Genomic DNA, 15,859 nt, shown 5'->3' with positions numbered 1-15,859 from the left:
AGGTCTATACACACATTTCTTTTACGATGTGGGCGTGGTCGACATTTAACACATTTCGCCCAACTTGAAAACAAGCTGTAAATGTTTGCAGCGCCATTAGTTAGCTAGACATAGAGAGCGGAGGAGGGTGAGCGGGTTTTGCTTTTAACTCATTTCGTATCGCCAGTGCCATTTTAATTGCATATCGCCTAAAAATAGGCTGAGCCCATGCACCTAAGAGTGCTTTTGCGTGTTTCTATTTTCAACTTAATTAATAGCAAACACACACACACACATGCATACGCTCGTCTGTGTGCTTACAAGTGCAACAGCATATGCAGCAAATATTTATAAGTTTTTGCTGCGCCTCACACTTGATTTATGCTGCTTACATATTTTATGCAGAGCATTGCCTGTAATTAGTGCTGCATGCAGACCACACACACACACACACACACAGAAGCTAAACTATGTGTGTATGCATGGCATCTAATATTTATTATCAGTAAATTACAATTGTCTTTTACATGCTGGCCAAAATAATTCTAGCTCATAAATATTTATTTACAGCTGTCAGTGGCAAAGGTAAAACTTGTTTGCTTAGCTTTTGTTGTGGCTTTTGTTTTAAGTGCTAACCCGCAATTTACGGTTGAGCTTTAGATATCGAAACGCAATGAACGAAATAAATGCAAACATTTATTTAAATAATGAAATGTGAATTTCAAAGCAGCAGCAACAGCACAGCATAAAGTTCTGCACTCAAATTTCTTCAAAAGAAAGCAAACGGTAAATAAACTGCAGCAAACGGCGACAGCCAACAAATTAACTTTATCGCGTTTGGTTAGTCAGCAGCTGTTTATAGCGCCCCCCAACCCCTCTCAACCTGCTGTGCACTAATGAAGCAAGAATTATCTGCTTAACACTAGCGCAGCCTTGCTCAACTGTTTGTATGTATGTGTGTGTGTGTGCTTGCAGTACTATAATGATTGTAATTAATTTAATTCCGTTATATTTTCATCTAGACGACGGTAACGATCCTCCGCATTGCGCTAAATGCTTCCTGCAATAATTGTGTGCCTGCTTTTCGTTTTATTTTCAAAGCTACTGCTACTGCTATTGCTGTTGTTGTTGTTGTTCTTATTTTTATACCTCATTAGGTTGCATGTCATTGTTGTTGGGGCAATTGCAGTGGGGCTTGGCTTACGGTTATGCTTCATTTGCAGTTTATGTTGCTGGCTTTTCTCTCTCGAAAAATCAGTTAACTCCTTTTGCTAATTACTAAAGTTTTATTTCAGTTGCCACACACTACGAACAGAACAAGCTTTTAGCTTCAAGCAAAATTTTACTCTGCACGCTACGGGTGGGCAAGGCAGTTACCAATCTTGATGTTCGTGTCAGGGCCACACGTAGCACACACACACACACACGCGTATATTATGAGGCTACGTGTTTGAGTATATAGAGGTAGACAAAGGGTTAATTAAATGCCGTAAAAACTGTTACATTGGTATTGGTATTGCATAGCTGCAGGCGCACTCAGCTTACAACATGATGTTGCCAGTTGCCATTGACGCTACTTTGACAGCTGCAGTTCAAATGTCAAGTGCACGCACACACACACACACATATGTGATGTGGCAAGCTGTGATGAGGTTCGAGGTGGTGGTTGTAGGTAGACCGACTACAGTCAGGGCTCGGGCTCTGGCTCTGACTCTGACTCTGGCCTCTCTCAGCTTCGCTATCGCTTCACGCCCACATGATACTATGGGCTTTATAATTGATGAAAACAATAACAAGCTGTGAAGCATGTAAGCGAAATTTCTGCCCAAGCACAAGCAGCAAAGTACTATGCTGGCTGCACTTGAAACTTCCACTGCCACTTCGACTTTGCTGCTGTTGATGTTGCTGCTGCTGCTGTTGATGCTGCTGCGGTGGCTGTGGCTGCCACTGTTGCAAGTGTGTGCAACGGTCTCAAGTTAACAAAAGGTAAATATTTTCGCCATAGTTATGAGCTTTTCAGTCAAGTGCAGTTATCTCTTTGTTGTGCAATATCAGAATCAATCAAGTGCTCGAATTTTAATCAGTTGCCCAACAAAGAGGGCAACTCAAAGTTTTGCTGCTGCTGCTGCTAACCACAGCCACAAACTTACACCTCTCGGCTGCTCTGGCTCTGGCACTATCACTAGCCACAGCCAAGACCACAAATTACTCGTTACTTGTCCAAAGTCTACAAAGCACAAAGTGTTTTTCCCCCAGTTGATCACTTTAAATGTTGCCAACGAATTTTAATGTGTTCGACGGTTTGATGAACATGCCAGGCACAAGCACTAAACAGTGTCTGTCTGTGTGTGTGTCTGTGTGAGTGAAAAAACAAATAACAATAATTATCTTGACAACAATTTCCGGTATTTGTGCTTCAGTCGAGCGCTGCGAAAGGCAAAATGTAATACAACTCTACTTCAGAGACGTGCCACAGCCACAGCACGAAGCCTTGTTAACTCGCAACTCTCAACGGCGGTGGCGATGGCGATGGCGGTGGCGGCTGTTGCGGGTCAAGGGTCACAGGTTTAAATATTTTGAAAGTCTTGCTTATTGTTTGCTTGTGGGCTTGCTTATCATTCCCGTTAATATCCTTGTTGCTGCCATTACTGCTGCTGAAGCTTCCGGTCGGTCGGTCGTTCGCTCTGTCTGTCTATGAATTTTTCAGAGCTGCTCGTTGCAAATAGCTTGTCAAACCGTATTAAACTGTTTTCGTATGATTTTGCATGTTAAATAAGCTTCTAACTTATACTAAGGCCAGTCACTCTTTAATGCATTCGAAGGACTCAGCTACAAAAGGTAAACAGTTCCCAACTCAATCCAGCAACTTGTCAGTCTGTCTGTCTTCCTGTCAGCTACAAAATTAAAAGTTCATTTAGGCATAAAATTAAAACAATAATTTAAACAATGTAAATACAACATGAATTTGCTGACAAGATGAATTTTAATGTACGAAGTATGTTTGTCGTAGGAATATGAGAAATAAATTAGAGTGCGTTGACTAATGTCAAGTCGAGATGACTATTATTAGAATATGTTAACAGTCTTAAAAAAGTCGCCAAACAGTCGTCGTTACATAGACAGAAGAGTCGTTACATAGACGTAAGGAGAGTTGTTGAAGATTTGCTAGAATTTAAATAATACAACATAAAATAAATAGAACATATGCGGTACAATTGTTAATCAACGTTTATAACTAGCTAAATATTATACTGCAAGATTCAAATTGGGAATTACTATTATTCTTTTACTATGCAAGTTTTACAGAATTTACATTGTAAGCAAATGTTTTTGTTTTAAAAGTTCGAAGAGCAGATTGAAAACATAGTTTCTATAAATATTATTAATTATTGTTTATTTTATTGTATATATTATACTCTTATAATAAATTAAATTCTGCAGTTCTTTACCATCCTTGCAATGAATGTCGGGTATGCTTAAGCTTATCAAATTTAAAAACAAAAACGTAATTTTAAATACTTTAAAATTTAATTTTTAATATTTTTTAATCTTTATCTTTTATGGTCGACTCTTCATTGTTGACATTAAATCATTAATGTTTAGTTTATATAATATAAAACCTTCTAACTCGCGTCTCACACTTTAACTGCCCCTGCTCAACTCCTTTTCTTATCAAATGTTGAGCTGCTGCTGCTTAAGCTACGCTCAACAGGCAAATCACCTTCATCTAAATCCTAAAGAAATGAACGATATATAGTTTATTTTAAGCCGATTTAATATTATTCTATCTTGACTACACGACTTGTGATAATAATCGCTATAATTTATCAGTGCATAGAACAAATAAGCTCTGCTCAAGCTTAAAGTTTGAAATTGTTAGTATATAACAGTTATTTCATTAACTAACTAACTGCTCTTAGACATTGCCAACCTAATACAATATATAACTTGTTTAATAGACAAGCTTAAGCTCAAGTAGTTGTTTAAGTTACAAAATTTGCAATTCCTTTAAGTCTATTATAAAGCCACAGGACTTTATCAACAGCCTAACTCCCACCGTCGGATAACTACAACCCTTTCTGCTATCGAAGGACTTTCCATGCAAATGGAAATACACCTGCCCGCCATATAACAAACACTTTGGCTTTAATTATGTCTCGGCTGACCCTCGCACTCTTGGCTGGGCTGACATCAAAAAACATTTCCAAGCAATTACATACCAAAAATTCAGACACACACACACGCACGCACACATGTGTGAGCTGGAAATATTTTAATTTGTATTTATTTTAATGCTCGAACGCCTGCCCTAATATGCCGAGCGGAAAGACGTCAACACGTAAGTCTGGCTACAAGAAATTCCTGTTTGAGCGCATGGTCAAATGATTCTCGGCTACGCCTCAAATTATGCAGCAAGTTTTTTGGTGGTTAGACCAGAGCACAGACCAGAGCACACACAACACACACACAAAACAAGCGAAGGGTATGTCGAGCTGCTATATAATAAACTTTAATGAGCATGTTCATAATAATAAAATTTCATTAAATTGCCAAGAACGGAAACCAGAAGCTGCAAACTGGGCCTATGCAAATTTTAGCTTTAAAGCGAAAATTAAGAAACGTCCAAAGTTTGCAGAGTTACCACGGAAATAATTCAATTATACTACAGAATGTCTGTTTGTCAGTCAGTGTGTGTGTGTGCGTGTGTGAGACATGTAATAAAGTTTCATTTTATAGACCTGCCAGCAGCAGTGGCCAACTATTGGCAGCGCCAGAGACGAGTCGCAGCCTCAAAGCATAACTTGTGCTCATCACTGTGACCTCAGACTGCTGTTTCTAGTATTCTAGTTGTTGTTGTTGTTGTTGTTGCTGCACGCTGCAAGCATTTTCACAAGTTTAGAATAGAATTGAAAGCATTTCTGTGGTTGCTGTTGTCTTTGTCGTATATGTTGTTGTTTTTCTTTTTTTTGGTTGGCCCAGCAAATTCTTTGGAATTACTTTTGCTCTGCTCTCATAGTTGTTGTTGTTGCTGTTGTTGTAGCAGCTGTCCAAAATGGCGTACTAAACACTAAATAAAATTTTAGTTTTCAACTGCGTATACGCACACACACACACACACACAGGGATAGAGACAGACGCAAGAGCAGAAAGAATGCGGCATGTCCTTGGGCATATGTGCAGCAGTTTCAGTCAGGCTGGGGCTGCCCCCTTGTAGTGTGACTCTAGCATATTGAACGAAGATTTATTGCAGTGCCAGTGTGTCCAAGTGGAAATAAATCAAATAATTTTCCATGTGGAAAAATTTCAAGTACAAAAAACAACAAAAAAAAAAAAAAGAAAATATACGTACGTACGCACACACATAAAAATGAAATGAAAATTAAAAGCAACGAAAAGGCAAAGTATACAACAACAATGAGCGAAAAAAAAAAAGTTGTGCGCACAGCCAAAAGTCAAGTGAGCCACAAGCTCTGGCCCCAAAACGAGCACAGCGCACATTTCTGGCTAGAAGGGCTCATTGTGTAATTTACTCATTATGCAAGCACCAACCTGTTCGTGTGTGCCTGTGTGTGTGTGTGTGTGTGATATGCAGTAAGGCCCTACATTTACTCATTTAACGTTGGAGTAACAACAACTATAACAACACGAGTCATTTAGACTCGCCTGATGTTGCATATGCATGAGTAGTCAGTCCTCTGCCGTTGTTGGCCGTTGGAAACGACGAGCCCACTCCCCCCACTTGGAAACCCCACCGAGCAGACACTGCACTGCGCTGCTGCTGTATTTTTATATTAGCGCACATTGCGCATACGACCCGTGCACTCTTTTGCCACATTACCTAACTGTCATTGTCCAGAAATTAACGAAAATATATGTAAGGGCGTATGCCTGCATACTGACACAGGACACAGGACACGGGCGAGGCGCGAAAATAAGAACGAAAACGAAAACGAAAAGTTTTGCATTTCCTTGAGCTAATGTATGTTAATTACAGGGGGGAATTTTCCATGCAAAGGATTTGCATTTTAATTTATGCTCTCTATAAAAAAAAAAACAAGTCAACAAACACACAAAAATATAACGAAGTAAGCGTTAAGCGGCGACAAAGCGAAAAAGAAAGTACATATCTGTAAAATAAACTTAAATAATGCTTAAAAAAATGAAGCTAGGCTGTAAATTAATTCATTTTAACTTACATAGAATAAAAGCAAAGGAAGCAAATAGACCACAAGAATAGTCGCAAAATTCCAGCTTAATTTATCAATTAAAATAAAATATTGATTAAATTTAATTTTCATTTTCTAAGTATTCCAGCCCATAAAGTAAAACCAATATTATCATAAATTTGACATGTAACATTCTTAATGAAAATAAAATAGTACATAATTAAAAATTGCTAGATTGTCTTTTATTTAATGTTATATGGCATATACTCAATATATTAATAAATTAAATTCATATAAAAATATATTTAATGCTATGCATTTATACTTACCATATATTTTTTTAGCAAAAAGCCGTGGGAAGTAATTTTTTTGTCTTTGGTGAAGATTCAAAATTTGTTTAAAATGCATCGCATCACTTCTAATTGAAGTGACGATCCTTTGCTAAATGAATGCAGGACTGCAAAAGTAAAAACCAAATATTTGTCAAGTAAAAAAAGGCTAATAGCTGAAAGATATATATCAGCAATTCATTCAACTAATGACTGTTTGTGATATTGAATTGTCTGTTCAATTTGTAACTTAAAATCTACGAAATGTTAAAGTCATATTGTTTATTAAATGACAATAGATTCTAACTCTGACCTGCCAAAAATTTACAAAAATCTAAAATAATGCAAGACTTTTTATATTTTTTAATTTTTTATTAAGCATACTTTTAGCATAAGCTTTAGATTAGTTTCAAATGATATGTAGCTTGTTTACATTTTTCTCTGATTTTAAGGAAAGCAAACTTTGAGATCGATTTGCTCAGCACTGTCGCTTATTGTATTAGAATTCTATTTCGTAGAATTACAGCCCTTGATTATTATATTGCTCTACTATATAGCAAACATAAATGTAGCCACCCTAATGACTATACTTTATACTTTATTAAGGAGTCTATAATTACACATATGGCTGAGTAGCTTAACATTTAGAGACAGTACAAGTAAATGGAGCTAAGCTTGCACACAAAACACAATTCAGAGTTCGCAGAAGTTGAAGCAGTCTCAGTGTTGTTCAATTAAATTAATACCAAGCCCAAGCCCAAGCCCAAGCTCAAGCCCAAGCAACATGCACTACTCGTAGGGCTAAGTAGATGCGCGTGTGTTGGAGCAGACAACCTGGGCCATGTTGAAAGTGGCAGCGAGGCATGCCGAAAGCCTATGAACAGTAAGTAAACTAAGCAATGGAATTTATGCGCAACAAGAGTGTATAAGTATGCTAGAGATGCTTATTTGTGTGTGTGCGTGTGTGTGTGTGTGTGTGTGCATTGGTTAAGCATCTTACTTAAGTATTTATGTGCTTATACATAGATTTACATTGCGAATATTTAATGCAGATATGCGCCGGATTACAACAACTTGTAAGCAAAAGCACACGAGAGTGTGAGTGTGTGTGTATGTGTGAGTGTGAGTAGAAAAATGGCACACTATGCGTTAACTAAAAGAGAATATTTAAGTAATCAACAACAACAAAAGCAACAGCAGCAGCAGCAGCAGAATGAAGACAACAAATTACGAGCAGAGAATCTCCAAGCGCCTTATTTCACTTTTATGAATATTGCATAGCCAAAAAGCAAGCTGCACTGTACTATGTGCCCTTGGATAAGCTCAAAGCGTCGTCGAGCAACAGCAGCAGCAAAAGCAAATGAAAAAAAAACATAATTTTCCCTACAGTTGACTCAATGGCCTACGGCTTAAATCATTCAGGCGTTCATTTTACGGCTCGCTACAGATTCGCCATAAGAGTCAGCGCCAACGCCAGAGAGTCAGAGTGAATGTTGAGCTCCCAACTCGCAGCACAAACTATTTAAAAAAGTAATTTTTTAGTTAATTAAACGCCAAAGAAATGCCAAACCAACGAGCGCTAAGGCCAACGCCTCAAGCCACAACCTATATGTAGCTCCTGAATGCTCAGCAGCAAAAAGTCAATTGCCAGGGGATAATAATTTGCGCAGTAACTAATTTGAATTGTGCAAAAGACAAAGTAATGAAAATTACTTGAATTAAAACTATAACTTGAAACAAACTTACAAGCAAATGGAAAGATTAAGACATTTAAAACAATTTGCTTGATTTATTTGCTAAACAGAATCGACAGAGAAAATAAAATATTATCACTCACAATAATCATATTATAACTCTTCCTAATATAAGGCACATTATTGCTGGTGGCTATACATAAAAACTTGCACATTAATTGTTGTTTTTTATTTGTTTGCCCGCTTAGCTTAGCTGCAGTTCAAATTCATTTTAGCTAGCTTTAATTTATGATAAACAAAAAATGAGTATGCAACTGTCATTACATTCCGCTGGCTGCTCCCAAGCGCCGTGTGGTGGACAATCCCCCAACTCCAAACCAAAATCTAAGCCTATACACAATTGAACAGTTTATGAAACCGAACGCCCCTGCCCAGTCTTTTTATCCATGTATATCCATTTATTTATAAGCTGTACTACCGCTTATGTTATTGTTAATTTGCCACCTAACTGTTTCAGTTTCAGTTTTTCCCTCAATAAGTTTTCTAAGCATTTTTTTACAACAAACTCTCTGGCAAACAAATATGTGGCATATTTACTAAATGATTTCTTTAGAAAATGAGCTGAGCTAGTGCCTAAGTCTAATTCGACTACATTTTGTTTTGTTCATATGATTATTTTTAATCGATTTATTAATGTTATGAAAAAAATGTCGCTAGCTGTAATGTTGCGAATCGCGACTTAGCGCCCGAATTTATATTATAAGGTTTATGTATGTTTAGTTTAGTTAATTTTATAAGGTTTCGGCCGGCTTAAGAGAGTAGCTAAAGACTTCTGTGTGTCTGTTTCGAGAATCAAAGTTATAGTTCAAGCGATGCTACGACCGGCTTGCGAGAGGAAAGGTTCAACTTGCGAGTTAGCGACGATCGAATGTAAGTGTAAAGTAGAGAATTATAGGCTCGGCCTCATAATTCTTAGCGATAGTGAAAATCATAGAAGATAGTGAATATCATAGAGAACGCACAAAGAGAGCGCGATTTTTTGTTAGTGCAGTGCCAAATTCACGCACAAAGAAGAGAACGCGTAAGTGCAAGCGCAAGAGGAGAGCGCCTGTGCGAGCTTACACTAGATCAGCTGATTGTAGCTGAGAAGTCAAACCTATTGGCCTTGCATGACCAACCAGTATACTAAAAATTATATAACTTCATATAAATACATAAAGCAAGTTCGATGAAGATGGCTAAAGTAAACCAAATAAAATTATTTTCTTGTATTTAAATCAGCCGGAAGTCCTCAGCTGCTCTGGCTACATCATTGTACCATAGAATTAATTCTAAAATTACATATAAGCCTTATCATGTTCTCGACCGATGCCCCCAACTATATTCCGCTCTTGTTACTTTCCTTCGTAAGTCAAGTCAGAGACAAATTTTTGAAACGCATATTTTATATTCAAAGGTCATTGCATTTATTGATAATACGGTTACGAGCTATAATTATATATGTACGTGTTACAGATAATTTGCGCAAATTTTGCATCAAGCTGATAAGGTTGGCGATCTTGAAAACATAACTTCAGTTTATTTTAGAGCCTGCGCTTGAAAAGTTCAGTTTTAGTCTAATTCAATATGAATATTTCGCATTCTGTGCTATCAGTTATATTGTTGCTGCTTTATATGCGACCGCATTCGGCAGCTGATATTGAAGTAGGTCTGATTGCAAGTGAATAATTTCAAATGGTATTAATATGAATATAATGCATTTATTGTAGTCATGTCTAGCTTCAAACGAATCAAATGAGGATTGCAGGACGTACTGCTACAAAGTCGTAAGGCCGTTGCTGCAGTATTTTCGTATATCCGACGAAAATATGCAGCAATTTCATAAACTACAGCAACAGGAACTTCAGCTTCAAATTAAAATTCTTGAACAGCAAGTCGTTATCAAGACACAGGAATTATCGTTCAAGGATTTACTCACCAACCACACTTTATTAAAGAATCAATTTCAAGCCAAGTTTGAGCAACAGGAGCTCACTATCAACAACTTGCAAAAGGATCAAAGAGAAACAGTGAAGGAAAGTGAGCAGCTTAAAGCTAAAATCCATGAACTACAAAATAAGCTTGAAGTACAACAAGAAGTTCTAAAAAAAAAACGATGAAGTAAAAAATTCTTTATTAAATGAAAACCATAAACGCATTGCTGACTTAAAAGAACAAATACACAAAATAATTAAAGATCGAGCTCAAGCGACCAGCTGTGTCCCTTATGACAATTCTAATGACATTCAAGCGATTCGTGTACCGGGTATTGAACCATTCATTGCGCCCTGTGATTCAACGGATACTGGCAACGGATGGACCGTCATACAGCGCCGAATGGATGGCTCTGTCAATTTTAATCAAAAATGGGAGCAGTATAAATACGGCTTTGGTAAGCTAAGTACAGAATTTTGGCTCGGATTGGAGAAACTACATAGAATGACAGAGTTTCAGCCACACGAGCTCTACATACAGCTGAAGGATTTCCGGAACGAAACACGTTATGCACGCTATAGCAAATTCTCAGTTGGGAATGAGTCACAATCTTATGAATTATCTATAGGTGGATATACGGGCAGTGCTGGAAATGCATTAGAGCTCCATCAGAATAAGAAATTCTCAACCGAGGACCAGTTCAATGACAATATATGTGGTCATACGCACCAGAGTGGTTGGTGGTTTACGGATTGTTATACTTGGTAAGTATAAATGACTTTAAAAACTATGTATACAAGCTACTAAATTACGTTTGCATCTATAGTAACCTTAATGGAATGTATACAAAAACTGGTGACTATAATTGGCAGTCGCTGAAATGGAATACTTGGCATGAGAAGCCCCTGAAATTCGTGCAGATGATGATAAGACCAAGCACCAAGTAAAAAAAAATGTTTCAAAAAAAATTTCAAACATAAATCAAATGTCAATGTCAAAATAATAAGTAAATAAACTTTTGCAACTTGTTTCTTCAGATTAAAAAAATTTTAAGTGTATGCTGGCTTTTATTTGAAATTATGACTATATTACGTATACTTGATCTTAAAAAGTATATTTTGGCTTCAGCTTTCAGTTATACGTGTACATAATGCAAGATTGCAAAATTTAATTGGAATGTATGTTTTTGAATGAATTATGTCCAACCCCAATGCACATTACCTATCCAGATTGACTATAAGAAAATAATTTAGTTTTCATGCATTGCAGATAATATGTATTTAAAAGTAGATGAAACTAAAGCTAAAGGTCGGCAAATCTATTTTTGATTCAGCGCTCGCTCTTAAAGCCTTCTCTCTCTCTTTAAAATAAATCATTTGGTAATAATTTGCTCACATTCTGTGATTCATAGCTGCATTGGTATTCAATTAAATTTTACTTTTAGTGCTTCGAACTCAAAAGTCTTTTTATGAATTTAAAATGATGTAAATTACATCAGTTAACTCTTATTAATGTGTAGTTTTTTTGAAGTGTTTAAAGAATTTATTTTTTTTTATTATTTAGTTTTTTAATATTTGATAAATTGGAATTTAAATAAGTCGTCTTAAGCACGTTATACTTAATCTGCTTATAAATTCCGTTGTTATCAACACAAAAACATGCGTTGCCAAAGTTTTACTTAAGCTATTAAGCAATCTAAGTACTTGGACCTATTTTTTTAGCCAACTTGCATGCTTGGCTACGATTTACAGTTATCCAGCTGCGCTCTTGTTGCAACAATGTCTGCACAATAAATGCTAATGAATTTTAATGACTGTAATCAAAGGACTGGGCCATGTTTATCTGTAATTCTTTTTGTATTCTCGCACACTTGAAGCTAATGACGGCGCACAGCTGCAAGCAAGACAAATAAAAAAAAAAAGCACAGAATTGTTTAACATGGCGTATGCGCAACTTTGTAAGTTTTGGCCCATTTGTCGCATTTTGCGTTTATCTTGTTATTTATTTGCAGTAATTTAGAGCGCACTTTGGCCATGTTTGTTATTAACAATGGCATAATCATGGCCAGCATCGCTGGCAAGCTTATGAGACTCTGTAGGTAAAAAATTAATAAAAGGGTCGTTTTGTTTGAAAGAGTTGAAAGAGTTTATATGTATGGAAGGCTGAAGAAGGCGTGGCAGGCTCTATAAAGTGTACGTTTGATGACCTGAGGATATATAGATAATCTCCTAAGTACAAGAAATTTATTTGTATATATTATAATTTTTATTCAGACATTTTCTTTTACATATTAAATTCATTGGCTGATTATAAAGCATCTAATAATGTCGGTTGTGCCTGTCTCTGCTTTATATTATATTTTTTTGGTGGATTTGAGTTACAAAAACTGTTTTCATGCTCTAATTAAGTGCATTTACTCTAATGAGCAAAAATTGCAGCAACTGCAGCTGCGTTTAGCGCTGGGGGAAAAAAAAAGAGAAAACTGTCACAGTTGCACTCATTGCTGCATGAAGCAAGCAACCGTGCGTGAAAAGCTTGCTACTTGTCTAAAACAGTTAGTTAGCCTGGCTAAGCCATGGCAGGGCAAGTTAACAGTTTCATATTTTCGTTCGTTATTTATTTTGTGGCTTGACCTCAGCAACAAAAACAGGGACAGGCACACATATAACGCTTTATATAAATCATCACGTATCAAATGCAGCTCTCTCTTTCACTATCATGCTCTATCTCTCTCTCTCTGTCTGACTGCAGCTGCATTGTTTGGTCAGGCATTTGTCTATGCAAAATTTGTGGTGCTCATTAGTGCAATTTGCATGCATGGCGGCAAATGGAGAGCACCCAGACTTGAAGCCTACACTCGTGTCCATGTCCATGTCTATATATGTACCCATCCATCTATCTCTTTGCTATTCACAATAAATGCAAACTCAGATGCAGAAACAGCAACAGAAACAGATATAGATACAATTGCAGCCTCGTCAGCTGCAAGGATTCAGATTCAGATTCAGATTCAGTTGCAGAGTTAGGGCAAATTGCAAAGCGTAGAATATACGTTGTCGAATTCAAATACTCGTATGTATATTTTTATTTGACAATGCATACACTGTGCGGCAATCGTAATGTGTGCATGTGTGTGTGTGTGTGTGTGCCCCCTATTGCCTAAACGGCTTTCTATTCCAAGCGAGCGTCCAGTTTCGGCGACACTAAGTAAACAACAGACAGCGAGAGCAGCTGTGGTCGCTCTGAGAGCTGCAGGCTTTTCAAATATGCAAATTTTATCAACAGCCCCTCACACACACACACACACACACGCATACACTACGATAACATTGCGTTGGTTTTGCAGCTCGGCATCACATGCAGATAAAACACAAAACATTGCGAATTAGTAGACGAGAAAGCCAACAGCCAACTCCAGCTCTCTCCAGCTCTGTCCAGCTCTGGCTCTGGCTCTGGCTCTGGCAATTGGACAACAAGAAAAATACAAAATTTTTCCAAAAACCAAATTCATTTTCAATTAAGGACATTTCAGCATATCGACAGCGCATTGCATTGCAGCCCCTGTCGCTTGACTCTATTGCCTGCCAACATACATTTGAAATGCTAAATAAATTACGTATACGTACACATATAAATGTAGGTATAGAATATGCATGTGTGTGTGTGTGTGGGATATAGTTTTTAGCAATTTACATTCGCCGCTGTTGACACTCACCAACCAACCACCCAGAGCATATGGCCAGCGAGTGTCAGAATGTGGTCAAAATGCCAATTGCAAAACAATTGCATTTTGGTTACTTTGCTGTTAAATCCGGAATTTCGATGGCAGCAGCAGCAGCAGCAGCCAACTAAACCCACATTGCGACACTTTTGACTGCGAGCATAAACAAGCACAATAAAACTCTTAGCCGTGGCCTTAGCTTAAAAGCAAACTACAGTTAGAGAAATTGTTGCTGTTGGGCGTGAGTTTAATTTCGCAGCAGTTTTTGTTGGCAATCGTAACAAATTTTTAGGTGACAAGCAATTTTGACATACGAGCAGTCAGCAATGAAATTGCAACAAAACTAAAGCCCGAAGTGCAATTAAATTGCGAACAACAGCAAAAAAAATAAATATAAAGCTGACAACCGAATAGTTATGCCTGAGAGAGCTGAAGCTAAGTCAAGCAAGGCGTTAGATACTCTAGAAAAAAAAATTTGCTTATTAATTGTACTAAAAATTGTGTGCGCTGCAAAGTAAATTCATCATTCATTCATTTTTATTTCACATGTCTAGCCACAATATTAAGCTATTGTCAAGCTGCGTAGCGCAACAAATGTTTTCGAGCTGTAGTAGAGACAGTAACACATATTATAAATTCAACTGTATTTATGCCTTGCTGGATTGGAATGCATATGACATGCAAATTCGTTTAATTTGAAAAACTAAACTAATAATGCCAACTGGCAACCTTCATGCAATTTCCATTTGCTGCCATTGCCATTGCTGCTGAAATGTTTATTTCGTTGCCAGCATAGGCAATCGAATCGTATTTTTGGAAAAAGTTAACGCAAACACAAAATTTTTGTTTGAATTGCAAAGCAATTAAAGCTTTGGGTACATTGTCAAATAATAACAATTCGCAAATAAAATCCATCAGAAAGAGTTTGCGAAATATATAAATCTTGGCAGCTGCTGCTGCTGGCACTGACAGTTATGTATCTTGCATAAAGTTTAATTAAATATAGAAATGCAGAAAGTGCCTTTAAAGAGAGAATTGCACGATGAGTTGGCCAAAAGGCCAACCAAAAAGGCTTGCATACGTAACTAATGCAGCATGTAGAAAATTACAACGAAATGATGCGCAAAAATATTTCAATACAAAATGATAAATATATTTCCTTACACTCACTCGTCGCTTGTAACTTGCAGCACGTGCTGGGTAGCAATACACACGAGTATAACACACACACACAAGCATACACAGACACATAGATACTTATGCAAGCTGGCAGTTAAAAGCGAGCGAACAAAAGAAATCGCACATTTCAACGTTTTGAATTTGTAAAAGGATATTTTTCACATTATAATAAGAAATGAGGCTGAGAACGCGCAACGCATGATATGAGCCCCCAAACACACCACCCCTTCTGCTACTTTCTCTCTACTCATGCCTCATGCCACTTGCCACTTGCTATGCGGCTAGGCAGCCACTTTAAAATGCAGAACAGCTGAAAAAATCATATAAACACAAATAATAAAATCGACAATTTGGCAAGAGGCTCACGCACATCCACAAAGCATATGCATTATATCCTTGAATTCATTTCCATAGCGCATGTATGTGTGTGTGTGTGTGTGTGTGTGCAATGAGCACATAACCGCAAATGTACTGGCAACAAAACGTGCGTCGGTTTAAAAAACAAAAAAAAAAAGAAGAAAACTCTACCACATACAACAAGCAAAAACGAGAAAGGTTTAATTTGACGGCGTATGCTTAAAAGGATACTTTATTCTGCTTCTTTTTTTTTTTTTTTTTTGGTTTGCTGTTGAAGTCTTGCCGCTTGTCCGTTGCCCAAACAAACCAGCAGACACCAGAAAGTGCCAAAGGCTTATATTTATTCACGCCTAAGGCTTAAACTGCGACTACAGCATACACTTAGCCAAAGGCTTCGCTTGAAGACAGACTAATTTTAATTACTGTATCATGTTATTGAATAGACAAGTCTACAAATAT

At 37.2% G+C, this 15,859-nt stretch overlaps 1 protein-coding gene across 1 annotated transcript; it reads left to right on the top strand.

The window, feature by feature from the left end:
* Positions 1-10,037: 10,037 nt before the first annotated feature.
* On the top strand, positions 10,038-11,090 carry LOC108601583 (fibrinogen-like protein 1). The gene is made up of 3 exons (XM_017989483.1): positions 10,038-10,248; positions 10,460-10,907; positions 10,970-11,090. The coding sequence occupies exons 1-3, from the start codon at positions 10,038-10,040 to the stop codon at positions 11,088-11,090; spliced, it is 780 nt and encodes a 259-aa protein (XP_017844972.1).
* The last annotated feature ends 4,769 nt before the right edge of the window (positions 11,091-15,859 follow it).

The sequence above is a fragment of the Drosophila busckii genome, chromosome 3R, assembly GCF_011750605.1.
Source record: "Drosophila busckii strain San Diego stock center, stock number 13000-0081.31 chromosome 3R, ASM1175060v1, whole genome shotgun sequence".
Lineage (NCBI taxonomy): Eukaryota > Metazoa > Arthropoda > Insecta > Diptera > Drosophilidae > Drosophila > Drosophila busckii.
This window is presented reverse-complemented; position numbering and strand designations above follow the sequence as displayed.